Genomic DNA, 19,740 nt, shown 5'->3' with positions numbered 1-19,740 from the left:
AGTGCCACACGTGCTAGCATCACACCAAGGTTTATTGAACAATGAGTACCCTGTGCAGGCAGCAAGGAGCAGTCGATGCCCGGGATTTGGTGTACCACATCCAAAGCAAGGATACTCCAAAGAGCCCCATCCATGGGTGTGCGCTGTGGGATGGGGATGGAAGCTGTGGGGTCAGTGGAAGACGGATAAGAGCAAAGCAGGCAGAAGCAAGGCCAGCAGAGTGAGCCCAGTGAGGTGGGCTGAGGGTGCAGCATTGGTGCGCTGGCGGCAGTTTTCATAGGGCTCGAGGCAGGCGGCGTAGGCCATGGCGTGGGCGATGTAGTTCTGCTCCTGCACCCCGTGGAAGAGGTAGGCCATGGGGCCTTTGGCCAGGATGGCCACATCCTCACCCCCGTGGGTCTCCGAGCTGAGGGGGACGGCCGCCTGCTGCATGTAACTGAATTCCTCTTTGGGGGAGAGAAGCCTGTGAGTCGGGAGGTGGCCCCCAGCCCCATCCCACCACCGCACTTTTGCCCTGTGCCCTCACCAGCGATGCTGTTGTTCACATCAGGCCGGGTGGCGCCTGGGTAGCCTGGCCCGTTCCCATAGAGGATGGAGGTGTAGCCTTTCTGGTCGGTGGCTTGTTCAGGGGCCAAGCCTGGGGAGGAAATAATGAGGGGGGATCAGCCAAGAAGACCCACACCACAACCTGAGAGAGGGGCAGCACCCAGCGTGGGGCCATTCACTGCTCTGAGCCCTACCGAAGATGGAGGTGCCACGCAGGGTGTAGCCACCAAAGGAGAAGACGTGTGAATGGTCGGCAGTGACCACGGTCAGCGTGTCCGCCTCGTCCAGCAGCTCGCCTGCCCGCTCAATGGCCGTGTCAAACTCCACCGCCTCCATCAGTGCCCGCTGTGCCATGCCCTCGTGGTGGCCGTGGTCGATCCTCGCACCTGCAGGCAGGTAACCACAGTGGGAAACCACGGCAGTGGCCCGTAATGCAGAGCCCATCACCTCTCTCTCTCCCACCCTTGAGACCTCAGCCCTGAATTACCTTCCACAAAGAGGTAGAAGCCATTGGGGTTCCTGCTCAGGATGTTGATGGCTGCCTCTGTCATCTCAGTGAGAGAGGGATCCAGGGTGGAATTGTGCACCATTTCATACTTCATGTCCTTGGGCTCAAAGAGACCTGGCAGACGGACACAGTGAGCACAGACTCAGTGTCTGCAGGCATCCCCGGAGTGCCACGTCCCGGCATATGGGGCATTTGTTACCCATCAGATAAGTCACGCTGGGGTCTGCAGCAGCAGCCAGCATCTCTGTCTTGTTCCAGACATAGCGAGCACCCTGTGGGTAGATCCCCATGGGATCAGTGATGCCTGGCCCCATGCACAAGGGGAGGCGGACAGAGGGCTGTCTTCTCTTTGTCACCCACCTGCCGTTCTGACAGCCACTTGTCAATGAGGTTCTGCCCATCATTCCGTATCCCATTCTCAGAGCTGTATTCAGGATACTCAGGATCTGGTGTCCCAGCAGGGGTCATGTATATCCGACCGCCTCCCATGATCACCTGGAGGGGATGAGATGGGCACAGAGTGCGTGGATGTCTGGGTCAGCAGGGGCTGCCCCCCCATGGACAGGCACTCACATTGATGTCCACATTGTGCACCAGCTGCCAGGCAATGTCCTTGCAGCCCTGTGCTATGGCTTCAGGCGGCATGCTGGCGTCCGCGTACCAGTTGCGATCCACCACGTGCGCGTAGGTCCCCGAGGGCGATGCGTGCTGCACCCGCGAGGTCGTCACGATGCCCACTGCCTTCCCTGCCCCAACACACCCCACTATGGTGGGCCGCCCCAGTGGTGTGAAGCCCCTGCTCCGTATCACCCCATGCCCTGCACAGTACCAGCATTACGGGCTCGCTCCAGCACCGAGATCACCTCGTTGCCCTCCGTGGTGTTGCACTGGCCAGAGCGTGCGGCTGCACTCAGCCCCACCGTCTTGTAGTTGCCCTTCACCCCACACAGGTAGGCAGTGGCTGTGCCTGCGCTGTCGGGAACCACCCGGTCCACATTGTATGTCTGCCAAGGACATGCACAGGGCACTGGCACCTCTTGCCATATGTCTGCCCCCACAGCCCCGCAGCCTGCAGCATGGTCCCAAGTGCAGTACTGGGGGAAATTACCTTGGAGAGAGCCACATAGGGGAAAGAATCCAGAGCAAGGGGGGTCTCAGGTCCCAGGTTCCCCTTCAACTGCCCCTTCAGTATCCGAGTGGCTGTGATGCTGGGGACCCCAAATCCTGGATAAGGAGTGAGGGTTCAGGTCACCCCCAGCCCAGATGCCGTCCCCATCCCCATTTCATGGTACACTGGACCAGAGGGACTCACCATCTCCGAGGAAGATGATGAGGTTTTTGGCTTCAGTAGTCCTCTGCTCGATCTTGAGGGTGGCATCGAGGGCAGCAGCTGCCTTCCTGTTCCAGAAGGTTGGATCCTCCTCCTCCACTGGGAAGGGGCATTGCCCACATCAGCTCATGGCACCCACTCCCCCAGGACACCCAATGGTGGACACCCCCAACTGAGGACATCGCTGGGCTCCCACTCATGGGATAATTCCACTGGGGGGGGATACAGATGAATCCACAGGTTTGGGATGAGGGGAGGACACAGAGATGTACACCCTGACAGGAAGGGTGTGTGCAGCAAGAAGGGATGCAGTGGGAGAAACCAGCTGCCAAGTGGGATAGGGACAAATGCATGGAGGTAGAGGAGCTATAGGCACATCACACACCCCCTCCCGACTCAAACAAAAGCAGGATCCCAATCCCACAGGGCAACACCAGCCCACCAGCAGACACAAAGCCCCATCCCAATGCTCCCTGATATTCCTGCTCCCTCCTGAGCCGTGCCCTGTGAACAGCCAGGCCAGCATTACACTGGTACCAGGGGTGTCTGCCCCCATCCCCATCCTTGTTTCTACCTGGGATGACGGCAGCGCCAAGCTCTGCCCAGAGGCCAAGGCAGAGGATGAGGGGTACCAGCAGCCGCATGATGGAACTGGAGCAGCTGTCACCAGCTCCAGCTGTGCCTGCCTCTTTTGCAGACTTCAGAGGGGGGGACTTTGGACCAGGATCTGCCCTTGAGGGGTTTGGCATTTCACAGATAGCGTGGCATCCTGTTGGGCCATCGGCTCAAAGGCCGTGGGGCTGGGCTGCTGGCACCTCATTGCCACCTTATTGCTAGGTGCTGCGGAGGGGAGGGAACATGGGGTGCAGAAGGAGGAACTTGGGGTGCTCCTGGTGGCTCCACCCAGCACTTCCTGGAGCGATAAAGGCACTGATGGGGACTAAATGTCAGGACCAGCTCTTGTATCAGGCTGTGCACAGCACCTCAAAGCTGCGCAAACTCTATACTGTGGGCTCCCAGTAACCCAGGGATGGAGCTGTGGGTACATGGCCACCCCTCACCATTGTCTCTTCTTCTGCTTCACGCCAGTGCAGGCCCCAGTTAGGAGTCACAACCCGGGGAAACTGAGGCACAACTGCTGCTACAAATCCTCTCATGGCACACGAACCCAGACATCCCACATTTTATTGCATCCTGTGATCCTGCCCGCAACAGGGGGCTGAAGCAGGGTTCAGTAGGGTCTCTCAGCCCACCACCATGAAGGCAGACATGCAGAGGGCCAGGAGAGCGAGTAGAGGCTGTGGGGAGTGTTGGTTGCTGCCAGAGGCTCTACGGGGTGCACCACAGCGGGGTCTGGCATCATAAGGCTTGAGGCACGCAGCATAAGCAATGGCATGGGCAATGTAGTGCTGCTCCTGCACCCCGTGGAAGAGGTGGGCCATAGGACCCTGAGCCAGCACCACCACATCCTCCCCACTGTGGGTCTCCAAGTCAAGGGGCACAGCCGCTTGCTGCCTGTAGTCCTTGTCCTCTGTGGAGAGAGTAGGAGAAATGGTGCTGGGGGCAGCTCTTCTGCCCTTCGCATGAAGCAGCTCCCATCACCCTGGTGTTCTGGTGAACCCCAGAAAGGCACCACCCCATTCCTTCTCTTCCAGTAGAATCCTACCCACAGCTGGAAGGCTGACGGCTGGGCGGCCCCCATCACGAATGCTGTATCCCGGTCCATTGCCATAGAGGATGCTGGTATAGGCTCGCTTGTCCTTCGCTTTCTTAGGGGCCAGCCCTGACACGGAGAAGTGTACTGTCACCCCCTGCACCAGTCAGCAGCCTCCCCGGAGCTCCCATGGCCTCCCATGGAGGCACAGCACAGGGTGGGAGCAGGGATGCTCGTCTCTCCCTGAGTCCCACCGAAGATGGAGGCTCCTCGCAGCGTGTTGCCCCCGAAGGTGAAGACATGTGAGTGATCAGCCGTCACCACGGTCAGTGTGTCAGAGGGCTCCGTCAGCTCGCCTGCCCGTGCCACTGCCCGGTCCAGCATGATGGCCTCCGTCAGCGCCTGCTTGGCCCGGCCGCTGTGGTGTCCGTGGTCAATCCTTCCACCTGCGCAGGGAATGGGGCCATCACCACCTCGATCCCACCTGGCTGCCAGGACCCATGTCCCAACCCGGGGCCCTGCACTCATCTTCCACAAAGAGGAAGAAGCCGTTGGGGTTCCTGCGCAGGATGCGGATGGCTTTCTCTGTCATTTCCACAATGGAGGGGTCCGTGGTGGCGTTGCGGTTCAGCTCGTACCTCATGTCCTTGGGCTCAAAGAGGCCTGGGGGAGAGGGGTTAGGGCTGCTTCGTGCCACCCAGAGTGGAGTGGCACTGCCGACATAAAGCCAGCGATGCTCTTACCCATGAGGTGGCTCACAGAGGTGTCATCAACTGCATCCAGGCCCTTCTTGTCCCAGACGTAGCGCGCGCCCTGACAGCGAGGACACAGCGGTGGCAGTGGCACACACACCGTGCCCAGCGCTGCGTCCCCTCTGCTCTACCTCCCTGGTGCTGAGCCATTCGGCCACCAGGTCCCGCCCGTCCCTCCTGGTGCCATTCTGCGCCGGGTCGTCCGGGTACTCAGGGTCTGGGGTCCACCTGGGGGACATGTAGGCCCTCCCGCCACCCAGGATCACCTGCAAGAAGGGGGTAGGGCTGTCACCGGCACAGGGACACAGCACCAGGGATGCAGCCACCACGATGTCCCCGGCTCACGTTGATGTCGGTGTTGTGCACCAGCTGGTAGGCGATGTCCTTGCAGCCGTCCCGCAGGGTCTCCGGAGGCATGTTGGCATCGGCGTACCAGCTGCGGCTGGCCGAGTGTGCATAGGCAGCAGCAGGGGATGCATGTTGCACCCGTGTGGTGGTCACGATGCCCACCGACTTACCTGCAGCACGGCACAGGGTCTGTGGGGAGCCCACCTGTTCCGAGCTGGCCTCTGTGATGAGCGTACCCACCCCATATACCTGCCAGCCGGGCCCGGTGCAGGATGGAGTCCACTTCGTTGCCGAATGCTGTGCGGCATTTGCCGTAGACGGCCGCCCCGCTCAGCCCCAGCGTCTTGGCATTGGCCTTCACCCCACACAGGTAGGCCGTGCCCGTGCCAGCGCTGTCGGGCACCTGCCGGTCGATGGTGTAGGTCTATGGGCAAGCAAGGGTCAGGGGGGCTGGGGGCAGCACTGTGCCCCCTCAGCACTGCCCTGCTCACCTTGGCCAGGGCCACGTGGGGAAATGTCTCCATGGCCAAGACGCTCTCCTCACCCGAGCTGCCGGCCAGTTGCCCCTTGTAGATCCGGGCTGCTGACACCGTGGGCAGCCCCATGCCTGTGGCAAGGGGTGACAAAGAGCTGTGACTGGGAAAGGTCCTGCCCTCTCTTTCCAGGGCCATGCTACCAGGGGAAGAGGGACCCAACAGCTGCTGGAGGACAGCTTTGTACCCAGCATGCTGAAATCAGTGACATGGGAAATGGCAGCACCCATGGAGCACTCACCATCACCCATGAAGAGGATGATGTTTTTGGCTCGCTGTGCCACTGGCTGCAAGGCCAGGGCTGCCTCCAGCCTCCTCCTGGCCCCTTCGTTCCAGTAGTGTGGGGTCTTCTCGGCATCTGGATGTGAAAGCAGAGCTGGGGGTGTGCAGGGCCCCAGAGCAGCCCCAGAGCTCCCACCCCACCACGTCTCCCATTGAGCTCTCACCTGAGGTTGCAATGGCAGTGAGCGGAATGAGGAAAAGAAGGAGGAAGCAGATCCTGGAAGAGAGCAGCCATCCCATGTTGCCCAGTCCACGTTCCTTCCTGATGGCCGCCTGTGTGTGGGGCTGGGGGGGACACAGCCCTTTATGCCCTGCCCTGTCCAGCCAGAGGGCTGAGCCCCTGCTGTGAGTGAGACGATGGGCTGATAACATTCAGGGACATCTTCTGGCCCTGCCCTCCCGGTGTCCCCAGCCCTCCACAGGGCCATCCCTTCCCCCTCAAGGTGAGGTAGGACTTCCAGCCTATTCCTGGGGAGTGGGGTTGCCCTGAGACACTCAGTGTCCCTGAGGCTGTACCTGAGGGTCCATAGCTCCACACCTGCAGAGACCCCAGAACAGGTGAGGAATATGTAGGTCAAAGGGCTGTTTTTGCAGACATGCTGGGCTGGGCTGAGCTTGTTTCTCCAGTGAAAAAACACAAGAAGAATATGCTGGAATGAGGGGTAGGGGAGGACAGCTTGCTGTTGTGTCAGTGTCCTCAGGTTACCTCTCCCAGGGACAGGGTGATACAGTGCCTTCTGTGTCCATGAGGCAGGAGAGAGATGGAAACCCACAGAGAAATGGGCTGCTATGTCCACAGTCAGGGAGAAGTGACATCCCACATGAGTGGAGGGCAGGGCCATGGCACACGGACGCAACTGGAAGGATGCCACCAGCCCATCCTGTGGGGACTGCAGGGGACTGCAACACCTCGCAGCTCTCGGCGTGCATGTAGCACCCAGCTCTGACCCATCCCAGGGCCCAACCCCTGGTGCTGAGCCAGGCAGCCCAGGCACAGCCAGGTCCCTGCTGCAATGCATGGCAGTTGTGTTCATGCCAGGGCCACAGCTGTCACCACTGACAACACAGAGCAAAGCACAGTGCTCTCCCTCCCTGCATGCCAGCACAATGGCATTCCCTCTTGCCAGAAGCCTATCCCAGCTGTATAAAGGTGATGACACGGATGCTGCCAGAGCACCGTAGGAACAGTGGAGCAGACAGATGAAGCACTCTGTGAAGGACTGAGGCTGGGTGCTTCTCTCCACATAGAAGAGAGAAGTGAGGACATGCCCCATGCTCCTCAGTGTTGGGTGGGCACAGAGCCAGGGACAGTCCTGTCTGTGGCTGAAGGGACCCGGTGTGGGGTTAGGCTGGAGGCTGGGGCAGACACCCAGTGCTTGTCAGTGGTGGCTCAGACTGGGGGATTAGCGGAAGCAGCACAGGTTGGGAGCACGTGCATCCTCCTGACCCCCACCTTCTGCTGAGCAAACAGAGAGACTGGGATTGCACAAGGCCCTGGGAGACACAGGGCAGCCTGAGAGATGAGTTATGGTCAGATTCCTGCCCGGGTAACAAGGCAAAATGAAACCTACGCGCAGTCCCCATCACGGCTGCTGACCTGCTTTATTTCACGACACGTGGCCCAGCTGGGAGCCCTTCTGAGAAGCCCGGTCAGCCCACCCAGCCTAAAGCAGCCCCTCTGCTTTCAGGGACATCAGCCTCCATGTAGCCCCCACCACAGGCACCCCCAGTGGCAAGGGGCGGGCACCCACAGTCTCATAAAGGAAAAAAAAACAAGCCATAAAGCTAAAAATATCTGCCAGTAGAAATTGCCCCATCTGGGGCAACCCCGACCCCTGGGTTAAAATCCAAACCAGAAATAAAATGACGTCAATTTCAAAATTCAAATCCCCAAACTCCTGGCGGGTCCCCTCTGTCCCCGTGGGTGCTGGTGCGGCGCTGGTGACAAAGTGTCAGAGCTGCGGCTGGGCGCGCTCACTTCTCAGTGCTGGGCCTCTTGAGCAGAGCGCTGTATTTCAGGGGAACCCCGTCCGACTTCAGCACCACCTCCACCAGTGTGAAAATGGTGATCTCCTGCAGCAAGGACACAGAGGGGAGAGGGGATTTGCAGCGGGTTGCCATCAAGGCAGGGTTTAGGTTGAGTCCCATTTTCTCAGCATCCTTTAATGAGGGAATGACCGCTGGTGCTCGCACAGCGAAAGGAGACCTGAGAGAGGATTGGATAAGGGATACGCAAGGGAACAGAGACTGCAGAAAATCAATGTCTGCTGCTCAGGAATGCACGCTGCCTGCCGGCCCCCAGATCAATCACTTCGTGCAATGGTGCAGTTTAGGGACATAAATCATCCATCAACTCTGCAACCAATACAGGATAACAAGATGGCCGGGACAGCTGGAATGGACACGTGTGGTGCTGGGGATCATGCCCTGGTGTGTGCCCTCAGCTCCTTCTCACTGTCCCCACGGTCTGGCTTTTAGGGAGCAGGAGGAGGCAGAAAGCCTCTCGGAATAACCCAGTCCAACCCTTCTTGCTCCTCCCACACCTGCTGCTTCAGATTCATCACTTCGAGCAGGAAAATTTCACCGAGATTTAAATGCATCAAAGCACTCAGTGAGGAGCAAAGCAGAGGGAAGCCATTCTGCAGCCATTCTGTGCTCAGCTCTGTGCTCCAGGCTCTGGGATGTGCTTGAGGAGAGCTCAGAGCTGCTCCCAGGGAGAGGGCTCTCATGTTTTCTTAGGAGGTGTGGAGGAGTTTCCTCCATTGCTGAGTGTTTGCTTAACCAAAACGTGCTCTGCTCATGCTGGGGGCTTCATTTTTCAATGCAGGTTCCTGCTAGGGTGTAAGTGATACCCACTCCTGCAAGGAAGGAGGAACCGAGGCCACTTCAGGATGCATGCAGAGGCTTCTGTGAGCCAAGCACAGCTCAAGAGGAGAAAGCCTGCAGCAGCCCCGGGGAGCTCTGCTCTGACCCTCCTGAGCTGAGCAACGTTTCCCTGGGCAGGAAGGGATCTTCCAGGTCAGCTCCATCAGGAGTAATGCTCTCCCAGAACAGAGCTCTCAGTGCGAGGACAGGGTTGGATTGAGCCCTCCCATCCCCGCCCAGGCACCAGGCAGGGATCACAGCAATCAACACAGCTGTGATTTTACAGCCACGCCAGATAAACGTTGGCAGAGAGGCACCACTTAATCAAGCCAGACAAATGCGATTGCTCCCTCTGATTGAGTTACCAAGTTAATAGATGACAGGGACACAAGAGAGAGATTTCTAGATGCTGTTAAACCATTTGACGCTGCATCTCAGGAAGTCTGATTTAAAAAAAAAATCCTTCTAAATGGGTCTCAGCCCTGTCACATGGATGGAAACCTGATGGCAGGGCTGTGTCAGCAAGAGGGACAAGAAATACCAGAATGGGGGGGAAGGGGCTAAGCAGGAGCTGCCTTAGGCCTGTTCTTACTTAACATCTTAATTGATGATCTGGAAGAAGGAAGTAAACAGCAAGTTAATTAAATTCAGGAGGAAACTGGATTGGGAGGCAGTACACACAGCGGGCAGGGCAGAGTCTGAAGGCAGTGGTGGGGTCAGGCGTGGGGGCAGCGATGGGATAGAGTAAGGCTGGGTGCTGGGAGAAATGGGGGTGCATCGTGCCTCCCAGATCCATCCCTGTGTAGATCACGGGATGGATCCATGTGGTTATGAGTCCAACCCGTGCTTGGGGTCTTACCTGAGACACAGATTCCTGCTCTGGGCTCTCTGGCTCCCACATTAGCGTCAGCTCTGGCTTCCTCCCCACCTTCTGGAAGTGGAAGCCCAGCAAGGGCAGTGCCTGCAGGCAAGGAGATGTTGGGAGCAGCCTGTGGCCCCTGGCACCCCCAGCCCCACTCCCTGCTTTGACTGCGGATGGCGATGACACTGCTTTTGCACAGAGTCCTCTGCAGCCCTGTAGCAACCAGGTTGCAGCAGCCCATGTGTCTGAGCTAAGTAAGTAAATCAGGGGCGGCTGCTATACACAAACAGCCCATAGATCATGCTATATGTTCTGCTTAAAAATGTCAGTGCCAGCCATATAACCCGGTTATTATGAGAAGCTGCTGTCACTAACTGCAGGTGCTGGCCTATGGCAGTGCTGTCACAGCCCCAGATACACCACGTGATTAAATGAAATGGAAGCCAGCTCCTTTCTGTTTCCTTGCTTCAGCCCCATGTTGGTCTCTGTCCCCACAAATCTGCCTTCATTTCCTTTTAAGGAGACAAATTACCCACAGCGTGCAGTGGGGAGAGTTGGGCTGCTCTGGGCCCCCAAGCCCCTCTAGGTTGCTGAGGGACACCCAGTGTTCAGTGTGCTGAGGCAGCAAGTGCACTGGCAGTGTTGGGAACACTTACGTTGCAGTAGATTCGCTTCTGGACTCCAAACTTCAGCACCAGGACATCAAAGGCCTCGTTCAGGACACCCATCACCATGGCCTCAGACTCCAGAGGACCGCTCTCCTGTTAGGAGACAATGCACTCAGACATATGGTCTCATTTTTGAGTCATCCTGCACAGAGCCAGGAGTTGGACTCCATGATCCTTATGGGGTCCCTTCCAACTTGGGATATTCTATCACTTCTGATCCTACACCAGCATGCCCAAGGGGAGCCCTGTCCCACTGTGCTGGTGACCAGGTCCCGAAGCTTGGGGATGGTCACAGAGTGTTCCCTTCTCTACCCTGAGCACTCATGGGGAAATCCGAGAAACCCCTCAAGAGAGCACACCTCTGCTCCTACCCTGACAAAGACGGCAAAGAAGAGGTCGGTGCTGAGCTCCTGCACCCTCTTGGAAGCCATCTTCCTGTCATTGCAGTGCTCTGCTTGTCGCTGGATGGCCTCCTTCTCCATCTTGATGGGAGAGCTGATACCTGGGAAGGAGATGAGTGACAACGACGGGTTCACATTCTCTCTTGCTCCAGAAACACTCCACAGCAGCCCGATGCCCAGCTCCCCCTGTGCACACTGAGGACACCCAACGTGCCAAAGAGCTGCCTGGTGGGATAGGGATCCCAAGCACTCAAGGCAGGAACCCAGGAGCCCCACCTGCATGGGACTCACAGCACCCACCGAGCGACGCGGAGAGCAGCCGGTGCACAACGACGTCTGCGTAGCGACGGATGGGCGAAGTGAAGTGTGTGTAGAAGGGCACGTTGAGGGCGTAGTGGCGGAAGAGGGTCTCGTCCTTCAGGACGCCGGTGCAGAAGTACAGAGCCATCTGAAAAGCGGTGAGAAGCAAGGGGAGGGTGTGAGAAAGGAGGACAGTGCAGGACCATGAGGCTGAAGGGATCTCAGCCAGCAAGACGGAGCCTCTGGGTTCTGGGTCTGGCTGCAGGCTCTGCCGCCCCTGTTCTCATCATCATGCTCTCACATGTTACAGCTTTTATTTTTACATCTGTGAAACAGCAGCCCTCGGGGCTGGGAAAACAACGCAGCCCGAGCCCAGGCGGGGAGGGGAGGCTGCGGGGTCAGGGGGTGGCAGCAGGGTCACAGCACGGTGGCGATTGAATGAACCCGTTTAAAAATAAGAGCAAGTGATTTAAAACAAACAGGAGTAGGCAGCTCTGATTACAGAGCTGTCGTGGGAGCCACGGTTTGGGCAGCTGCATCTTCCACTCTCCAGCACGGCGGCGCAGCCAGCTCCCGCTGAGCAGCAACGCACTGATCCGGGCAAGCAAATAGTGCAGGTTAAAAAAAGCAGCGTCGGTCCCGGCCTTATTATGAGACCCAAGAGCTGGGCTAGGAGCTGCCAATTTCCACAACCCAGAACTAAATTGTTTCTGATGGACTCCACGAAGTATGGTCTCCACTCAATTAGTTCAGCTCCCACTGAACATGGCTCTGCGCGGTCGGGCAGGGAGACATGCTCAGAGAAGTCAGAGAGATGCTGCCTGCTGTTATCCAGGGCATTTCCTGATGGATGTGCCAAGCCCAGCTGCTGCTGGTCCAGTTTTCAACACCGTGATGGCAAGTGATGACCCTCGCTGAGGCTGGGAACAGCTCGATGTCACAGCAAAACCTCAGAATCATAAAATCTTACAATGGCGTGGGTTGGGGGCAGACCTTAAAGCCCACCCAACCCCAAATCCCCACTACGGGCAGGCTGCCCCCCAGCAACCTGGCCTCGGTGCCTCCAGGGATGGGAGATGGGATCGGATGCTCCTTTGGGCCGTAGTAGGGTTACACACTGGCACTTGCCTGCTACCTGTCCTCACTACCACAACAGCACTCCACAATAATACCAGCCTGATGTAGAGCAGATGTTTTCTCATTAGCAGATTTGACTAGCAAGTGGTCCCAAAGCCCCAGGGTCTGACTGCCACAATCCCAGGAGAACAATAAGGAGCCCGGAAATAAATCAGCCCCAGCCAACCCAGGCTGGCTCTGCTCTTGTGGACAGATTGAATCCCCGAGTGACTGAGCCCCTGAAAAATGATATGTCACTGCTCTTTCATCTGTTACGAGCTCCTGGTGCAGCAATCCAGGCAGACACACACGTTACCCACTGCTTGCCTCCTTCCATGAGGCTGATGGCCACCAGCACGCAGCCAAGACGGACGACACAGCGCGCCATCAGCATGGGATCAACCTGCTTTTGTTACAGCTGGCTGAATGTGGCCTTGTCCCCGAGACACCCGCTCCATCACCTGGGACATGGGGCCTCTCTGCACCATCTGTCAGAGCCACGGCCCAGCCCTGTGTCATCCCGCTCTGCAGCTGCCAGCTCAGAGCTGTGCTCTCCTCCATTACAGGCTGTGGGGATGGGTGAACGGGGCTCATTTTCCCATCTGCTCCAGTAGCAGGGGTAGGTAGCGAAAAGTCCTCTTCCCACTTGGAAACTGCCCTTTCTGAGGGGCACTGAGACGGCCCTGCACTGCCAATCCTCTGCTCCTAGAACAGGAACAACAGTGGGAATCTCAGTTGCTCAGGGTGTGAGGGAGCTGGTCCAGCAACCAGCATGTGTGAGGAGGAAATAGGGAGTTTAGAGGGCAACACTGGTATCTTTCGCCCCAGCAGCTCCACAGCCCTTCCTTATGGACAGGAGATCATAAGGATACACCACAGTGTATCCAATTGCACAAGCTCACCCCAGACCAAGAGGGATTTCTGCATCTCCTGGCACCTGCAGAGCTAATGAGCTCAGCTGTAAGCTGGGTTTTGTCTCTTATGTGAGATGCTAGGCAGGAGAGAGTGGGCTGCACTGTACACCTGAGCACAAGGACACCTTCACCTTCTGAGGATAGTGCAAGTTGAGTTCCTGCCAAAATCCTGTATCTCATGGAATATCTCTTCTGAAAGCTCCTTTGCTTCTTGTCTGAACTGCCTGCTATTTGCTCCTCAGAAGATTTCATCCTCCAACAAAGTCTGGGCTTGCACCAAAGCATGACAGGAGAGGGACCCCAGGGAATGCACACCACCTGCTGGTGCCTCCCACCAGAAAAGGAAGACATGACAGAAAGGACCAGGACAAACCGGAGCAGAACATGGGATTGAGGAGAACACAGCCAGCTCCAGAGGCACTCCCTGCACTTCAGAAAGCAGCACTCCTGAGCTGAAAACATATGCAAGCAGGTGATTTACTAAATGGCTTTGGTCCCCAATTCCGCTTGCAAGCATTAAGTCACTAAAGTACAGCAGGACTTCAGGCAACTGCTAATGAGTAAATGGAGCAAATGAGCTAATTAGAAGAGTGACAGTCAAATGAGCAATGTAGGAAAGATGATTCATTCCTGCAGCGTTTGGCAGACCACGACAGAGAGACCATTCCAGCAACATGCTCCTTTCCCTATGGGGTAGGACTTCCCTCAGAAGAGGCTGTTCTATGCCCAGCAGCAAATGTAGAAAGACAGATGCCTCATAAAAAGGTTTCTAATGGTGATAAGCACCCAAGTAATGTCCTGAGCTGCAGATGCATCAAACATGACAATCACTGTAAGGAGCACAGCGAGCCTCCAATGCACAGGCACTGACAGGAGGTCTCAGTCCAGAAGATGACAAAGGGTTTCCAGAGCTTCCCTGCTTCTAAGAGGATGTGCCTGAGTACCACACTGTGATTTGTGGCCAGATATGTGGTTTAGTGGGCATGGGTGATGGGTTGATGGTTGGACTAGATGACCCTCGTGGTCTTTTCCACTGTTAGCAATTCTGATTCCCACAACCCTGCACTGCCCTGATACCTGATTTCTTCTTGGACAAGAAACAAGTTTAGATACCATGACATGAGGTGGCATGAATATGAACCACAGAGCTTGTCACCAGTTCTTCATGGAGCAGGCTAGGTTCTTGTGAGTCTGCTGGCATCCTGCACATCACCTCCACTGTGATATATCCCAATACCATAGGGGCACTGCAGAGTGCAAGGAAAGGCTCAGCCTGACCCTGCTGACCTTACAGCATCATCCCCTGCATCCAATCACTCTTTCCCTATGTAGTGACCAGCTTAGGTAATGCAGATGGAGTCAGAGATGGAAATGGGGCCCTGGAAAAGAGCTACGGATGTCTGGGTCTTACCTGCATGGGCCTGGAGAACATGTTGGTCAGCACTTCTTTCCTGGCTTCGGAGTATTTGTCAGCTCCAAATGTTTCATTTAAGCTTTTCTGAAGGAGAAAAGAGACAGTTTTCAGGCTGACAAACAGTGCTCAGAACCCCTCCCCTGATCTGTGCCCAGGCCCCATCCAGACCAAGAGCTTCAATGTGTACACTGATGGGACTCCAGAGGGACATGGGGATGGGTGGTCACTGCCTAGAGCTGGCGGTAAAGAAGGGTTGGAAGAAGAGTTCAAGATATAGTGGAGGAGCTGAGTGAACAGCCCTGCAGTGCTGGCATAGCTCTGGCGTGGCTAGAGAGTAGGGAGAGTGGCATGCAGGAGATCAGAGGGGATGGGATTAACAGCGGATTATCCACAGCGCGGTTGCAGTGAGGAAGGAAAATCCTGGAAGCTGCACTGTGCTGTTCAGCTGGAGCTCAGCCTCAGGACACACTCAGCAGAGGATCACTCCATGCTTCCTGTGCTTTGTACATCTGACCTTTCCCAGCACTGCTCTCTGGTCCTTCCAGTTCCCAATCCGCACCCTTCCCTCCTTGACTTGCCCAGAATCTCCCAAGAAAACTAAGAAAGGAAATCTGGGTGTCCTCGCTCTCTGGTGCACTCACATGCAGGCTGCCCGCGCTGCTGAAGTCGATCTCGAGGCCGACTTGGTGGCAGAACTCCATCAAGTCGTTCAGCAACTTGCTCTGGGGCGGTGGGTGGCGGCGAAGCAGCGCCTGCTCAGGGAAGGAGCGGTAGATCTGATGGGCCACGGCCATGTTCGCCAGCAGCATGAACTCCTCTACCAGCCTGTAGGGCAAGAAACACAACCCCGAGTTGAGAAGGGTTAGGAGAGATGATGCTAACAGGATTGGGGGAACCAGGGGAGGGAAGATTTAGGTTGCATGTCAGGGGGATGTTCTTTACAGAGAAAGTAGTGAGGTGCTGGAACAGGCTGCCCAGAGAGGTTGTGGCTGCCCCGTCCCTAGAGGTGTTCAACACCAGGTTGGATGGGGCCCTGAGCAGCCTGGTCTAGCATTAAATGGGGAGGTTGGTGGCCCTGCATGTGGCAGGAGGGTTGGAGATTCATGACCCTTGATTCCCTTCCAACCCTGGCCATTCTGTGAGTCTGTGAACCAGGGAGTTATAAAATGAAGACTGGATTTGGACTGTGGGGTGCTGTGCCACCCTTGGGCTCAATGAACTGGGATCTCTAGGGCCCTGATCCCAGTGCCACCAACTGTGGTTTCCTCCCATCCAAGGGGCTGTGCCACCAGAGACTTGTTTATCTGGGCTCAGATAAACAACAAGATGTGCTTAATTGGGCCTCCAGTTATTTGCTGCTTGTATTCTCCAGGCTCCTAATTGATCTTAATTGCCACAAAAGATAATAGATTTACAGTAGTAACGTCACACTCCACACAATGCCCAAGAGAGCTACTACAAATCAGGGCAGCTCAGCCCTCCTGCACGCAGGGCAGCAATTCTGCAGGGCTGGCTGCAAGACGTGGGGCAGGGTCCTGAATCCTGCAAATCCCTGTGCCCCAGGAGCATGGGTGTGATGTGCAGGGTATGCACGATCCAGCTGCAATGTGCTCCCAGTCAGGGAGGACTTGACAAGGGCTCGGAAGAGAAAAGAAATAATTAAAGACGAGCCCAGAGGAGGACGTGCACGTGCTGCTTGTAGTAAGCAGTGGAAATATTCATCTTTAACAAGAAGGAGATCCCTTAACAAGATCTTTGTGGGCTCTGCCAAGGCTGGGAAGTGTACTGCTGTGGAGAGGTCAACAGGAGGGCAGGAGGGAGACCCTATGGGCACAGCAGCACAGCACAAGTGTGAAGGGGCCACCAGTCCCCTAACACTGAATGGCAACATCCAGCAGGCCAAGGGATGAGGCAGTTGGGTGGACAGTGCACCCACAGCCTGGTGTAAGAGGGCTAGGTGCTGTGGACGTGGTGGTGGCATCCACAGCCACTTGTTTGAGCGGCTTCCAAGAAGGCTGAGCAAAACCTTGCTGCTCCTGTACAGCTAAGCCACCAGATGGCAACATCAGTCCCTCTACGGTCACCAGTGCCTGGGGGCTGTGGGACAGCATGGCCCCAGGGTGCTGGGCACCCAACCCAGGGCTGGCCAGCTTGCAGCATCCCCATCTTCTACATGCACTTCAGCCACCATGCCTGCAGACAGCTTGTAGGGACAAGGAGACCAACAGGGCTGCACCAGAGGCAGAAGGCAGCGCCTTTTACACCTGAAGGAGAACAAGCAGCAAGTTTTGTTCCATCAAATCCCTTCTTCCATCTATTCCACACCTTCACACCTGGAGCATGAGCTCCCAGACAGCATCAAAGACAGCCACTGAAGGCTGCTGGTGGCACTGGGGACAGCACTGCCACCCAACAGCCAGGAGATCAAGAAGGAGGTCAATGACAAGAAGGTGTTCTTTCTGTCTGTCTTATTTTTGCCCCTTTTTTCTTAAGACAGCTGAGCCCAGAGCTTGGCTCAATGCAGCTGGCAGACAGGAGTGCAAAGAAAAATATTTCATGGCTAAAAAAAATGGAGACAGAAAGACGGGTCCGTCTGAACGCGCGCTGATTGCATCCCATGTGAAATGCAGCCTAACGCCATCGCTACAGTTTCCTCTGGATTAGCTGAGCTATCCTTGGCTCCTGCTTCCATAAAATCCCATAAACAAACTGATCTGAACTTTTGCCCTTTCCGAGCTCACGCAAGGTTTCCTCTGCTGCCCTGTGGTGTGGGCAGGCAAGTGGCTGTCCCCATGTGGGTGCCTGCAGGTACCACCAGCCCCATATGCCTGCACTGCAGTGGGGAGTGCTTCCAAAGCTGTTCAACGCATCATTTAGTACGTGCACGCGGGAGAGGGAGGAGAGCCTGGTAAAGTACGTAAGCATCCTCTGCCGGCTCTTTCAATACCTGGATTTTGCTTATGAGTTATGGGCTCGGTGCAGGAGTTAGTGGGTGAAACTCTATACCTTGACTTATGTAAGAGGTCAGATTGAGTGTACAGTTTTCAAAAGAATTCGCCTTCAAGTTTCACACGTGAGTGAGGCACGCCGGCTCCTACAGCTCACTGAGATTCCGGGCTTCTGAGATGCTCTCAAACACAGACAGAATCACAGACCATCGTGCTTTTCTGGTTGGATATTAGAAAAAAATTCTTCCCAGAAAAAGTAGTGGTGCACTGGCACAGGCTGCTCAGGCAGTGCTGGGGTCACCATCCCTGGAGGTGTTTGAGAACCGTGGAGATGTGGCACTGAGGGATGTGGTCAGTGAGCTTGGCAGGGATGGGTTGGACTTGGTGATTTTGGAGGTCTTTTCCAATCCTAATGATTCTATGAACCTCTGAGTCCAGCTGGGCAGGACTATGACACCAGCCAGCAGCCCCAGAGCCAGGCTGCTGAGCTGGAACTCCTCTTGCACAGCCGCTGTCAGCACCAAACATCCATGTGGCACGGGAAGAAGAGCTGCACACCTACTCCCTGAAACTGTGGTAGCAGCAAGGTTATTATTTGCTCTGATCCTCTCCAATCTCTTGACATCAACCTTGAAAAACTACTCGCATCCTCAGTGAGCTGTTTTGTTGATGGCAAATAAAATATTGGTTTCTCGTGCCAAAGCTCCTCAGAGTGAAGCAGGGCAAGCAAAATGCCTGTTTGGCTGCTTGTTTCCATAGCAATGTGGCCAGGCTACACAGCAGCCATAGAAGTGCCCACTCTCCCTGATTAACTTGACAAATGACATTAGCAAAGCAAGGTTTGCTGCAAAGGAGAGAGACAAGGATTTTGTTTGCAATCCACTAAAGTGCACGAATGAGGCAGGGAACTGAACAGTGCCATGGGAAGCTAGTGCTCAAAATAGAGAGCCTCAGCCTGTCTGTGTGTACCCGAAAGGTCTCCAGAGACACAGATGGATATACTTGCTGAGGGCAGTGCATCACTGAGAGCCCACACTCTCCGCTGGCTGGAAGGGGATTATCGCTGCAATGCAATCTCATAACAAACAGATCTACAGCCACCTCCTGGGAGTGGGACTCTAAATCCTGCTGTGCTCACCAGGAGAAAGTCACCTTCCACGAAAGGCTGCAAACAGAGCGGTGCACATCCAACAGCAGCTGCAGTTGTTGAGGGAAAACAGCAAAGGAACGGCACAGTTCAGCCAGCACATGCTCTCCAAAGCTTTAAGTCCAAAGACACCGAATATGTGATGACTTTTTCTTCTTTTCTTTAAATCGTGTACATTTATTTTTGATTACAACTCTTCCATGAAGAAAAGGAAATTGAAAGCAACATTAGCTAAGCCCTCATCTCCTGAGAGTGCAGCCAACGACAGAACTGTGCTCTGTAACCAGCAGGCAGAGTGGAGCCTGCAATGGCCCTTTTCTATTCGAAATCCTCTGAGAACAGTCTGCTGTCCTCCTGTGACACTGCCCAATGGAGAGGAGCATCTTCAGCCATGCACTGCTGCTTGATGAGTTTTGAACATGGCATCTCCTGTTGTCCAAAAGTTGGATTGCCGCATTATGGCAATCCAACACACAATGCTTGCAATGCCGGTGTGGATCTTCCTTTGCCAAAGACAACTGCCAAAAGAACATAAGCCCTACATTTTTTGAAAGAAAAAGTAGCAACAGGCAAGAAGGCTGGTGGTTCCTGGCCCGATGAAAGTCATTTGTGCTCCTTTAACAGCTGGCAGTAGCCTTGAACAAAGCTGAGCTGAATAATGGAATTACTCCACTTTCTGAGATTGCTCAATTAGCTCTTGGTTAAAACTGTTAACACTGAAACTTGATGAGAATAGCAGCTCTGAGGCAGTTTCACATTCATTTCTTACGAAGCTAGAATGGCTTTTCCCTCTAATGAACTCCTTTTCCAGGGCATAATGAATGTCCTTTTTATTAGCTACGGTGCCTTTTTGGTAATAGATGCCTAGAACACAAATGCATGGGAGGGTTTTCTGAATACAAATGTCCCTTACTGGCCACTCTCACACCTTCAGGCTGGGAATGCCATGACACCGCTCACTTCCCTTTATCCAAATTAAGTGTGGTACAGTGGAAAACCGTTTAAGCTCCCAATCCTAAAGCTGGGCTACTGGAGGCACTGGGCGCGATTAGAAATTAATTGCTTAAAGCCTGATGCACTGGGTTTGCACGCAGGGATTTAGACCGCCAGACCCATTTGCCTAAGTTCCTTTGAAATTATTGACATTTTGCA

The 19,740-nt window shown here is 55.4% G+C and overlaps 3 protein-coding genes across 6 annotated transcripts in view; all 3 read right to left on the bottom strand.

The window, feature by feature from the left end:
• Positions 1–14: 14 nt before the first annotated feature.
• On the bottom strand, positions 15–3,051 carry LOC128082611 (intestinal-type alkaline phosphatase-like). Its single transcript, XM_052686925.1, has 11 exons — positions 2,959–3,051; positions 2,367–2,483; positions 2,163–2,278; positions 1,884–2,058; positions 1,628–1,800; positions 1,415–1,549; positions 1,254–1,326; positions 1,034–1,168; positions 741–932; positions 527–637; positions 15–446 (listed from the first exon to the last, which is right to left on the bottom strand). Exons 1-11 carry the CDS (start codon positions 3,026–3,028, stop codon positions 172–174), a joined length of 1,572 nt encoding a protein of 523 aa, XP_052542885.1. The 5' UTR covers positions 3,029–3,051; the 3' UTR covers positions 15–171.
• On the bottom strand, positions 2,411–7,436 carry LOC128082630 (intestinal-type alkaline phosphatase-like). The gene is made up of 11 exons (XM_052686954.1): positions 5,913–7,436; positions 5,630–5,745; positions 5,388–5,562; positions 5,136–5,308; positions 4,922–5,056; positions 4,782–4,851; positions 4,549–4,701; positions 4,293–4,484; positions 4,051–4,167; positions 2,959–3,915; positions 2,411–2,483 (listed from the first exon to the last, which is right to left on the bottom strand). Exons 1-10 carry the CDS (start codon positions 7,225–7,227, stop codon positions 3,629–3,631), a joined length of 2,733 nt encoding a protein of 910 aa, XP_052542914.1. The 5' UTR covers positions 7,228–7,436; the 3' UTR covers positions 2,411–2,483; positions 2,959–3,628.
• Positions 7,437–7,536: 100 nt separating this feature from the next.
• Positions 7,537–19,740, bottom strand: part of DIS3L2 (DIS3 like 3'-5' exoribonuclease 2) — a 165,779-nt gene continuing 153,575 nt past the window's right edge. For all 4 annotated transcript variants that reach the window (XM_052686880.1, XM_052686879.1, XM_052686882.1 and 1 more), the window contains exons 16-22: positions 15,135–15,318; positions 14,491–14,577; positions 11,050–11,197; positions 10,720–10,850; positions 10,337–10,441; positions 9,678–9,779; positions 7,537–8,026 (exon numbers count right to left, since the gene is read on the bottom strand). In XM_052686880.1, coding sequence (XP_052542840.1) covers positions 7,928–8,026; positions 9,678–9,779; positions 10,337–10,441; positions 10,720–10,850; positions 11,050–11,197; positions 14,491–14,577; positions 15,135–15,318 — 856 coding nt within the window. In that variant the 3' untranslated portion in view covers positions 7,537–7,927. The remainder of the gene's footprint in view (positions 8,027–9,677; positions 9,780–10,336; positions 10,442–10,719; positions 10,851–11,049; positions 11,198–14,490; positions 14,578–15,134; positions 15,319–19,740) is intronic.

Source organism: Tympanuchus pallidicinctus, unplaced genomic scaffold (genome assembly GCF_026119805.1).
Source record: "Tympanuchus pallidicinctus isolate F22 unplaced genomic scaffold, pur_lepc_1.0 scaffold22, whole genome shotgun sequence".
In the NCBI taxonomy this organism is placed as follows: Eukaryota; Metazoa; Chordata; class Aves; order Galliformes; family Phasianidae; genus Tympanuchus; species Tympanuchus pallidicinctus.
Note: the sequence above shows the minus strand (reverse complement) of the source record. Positions and strands in the feature narration are given on the sequence as shown.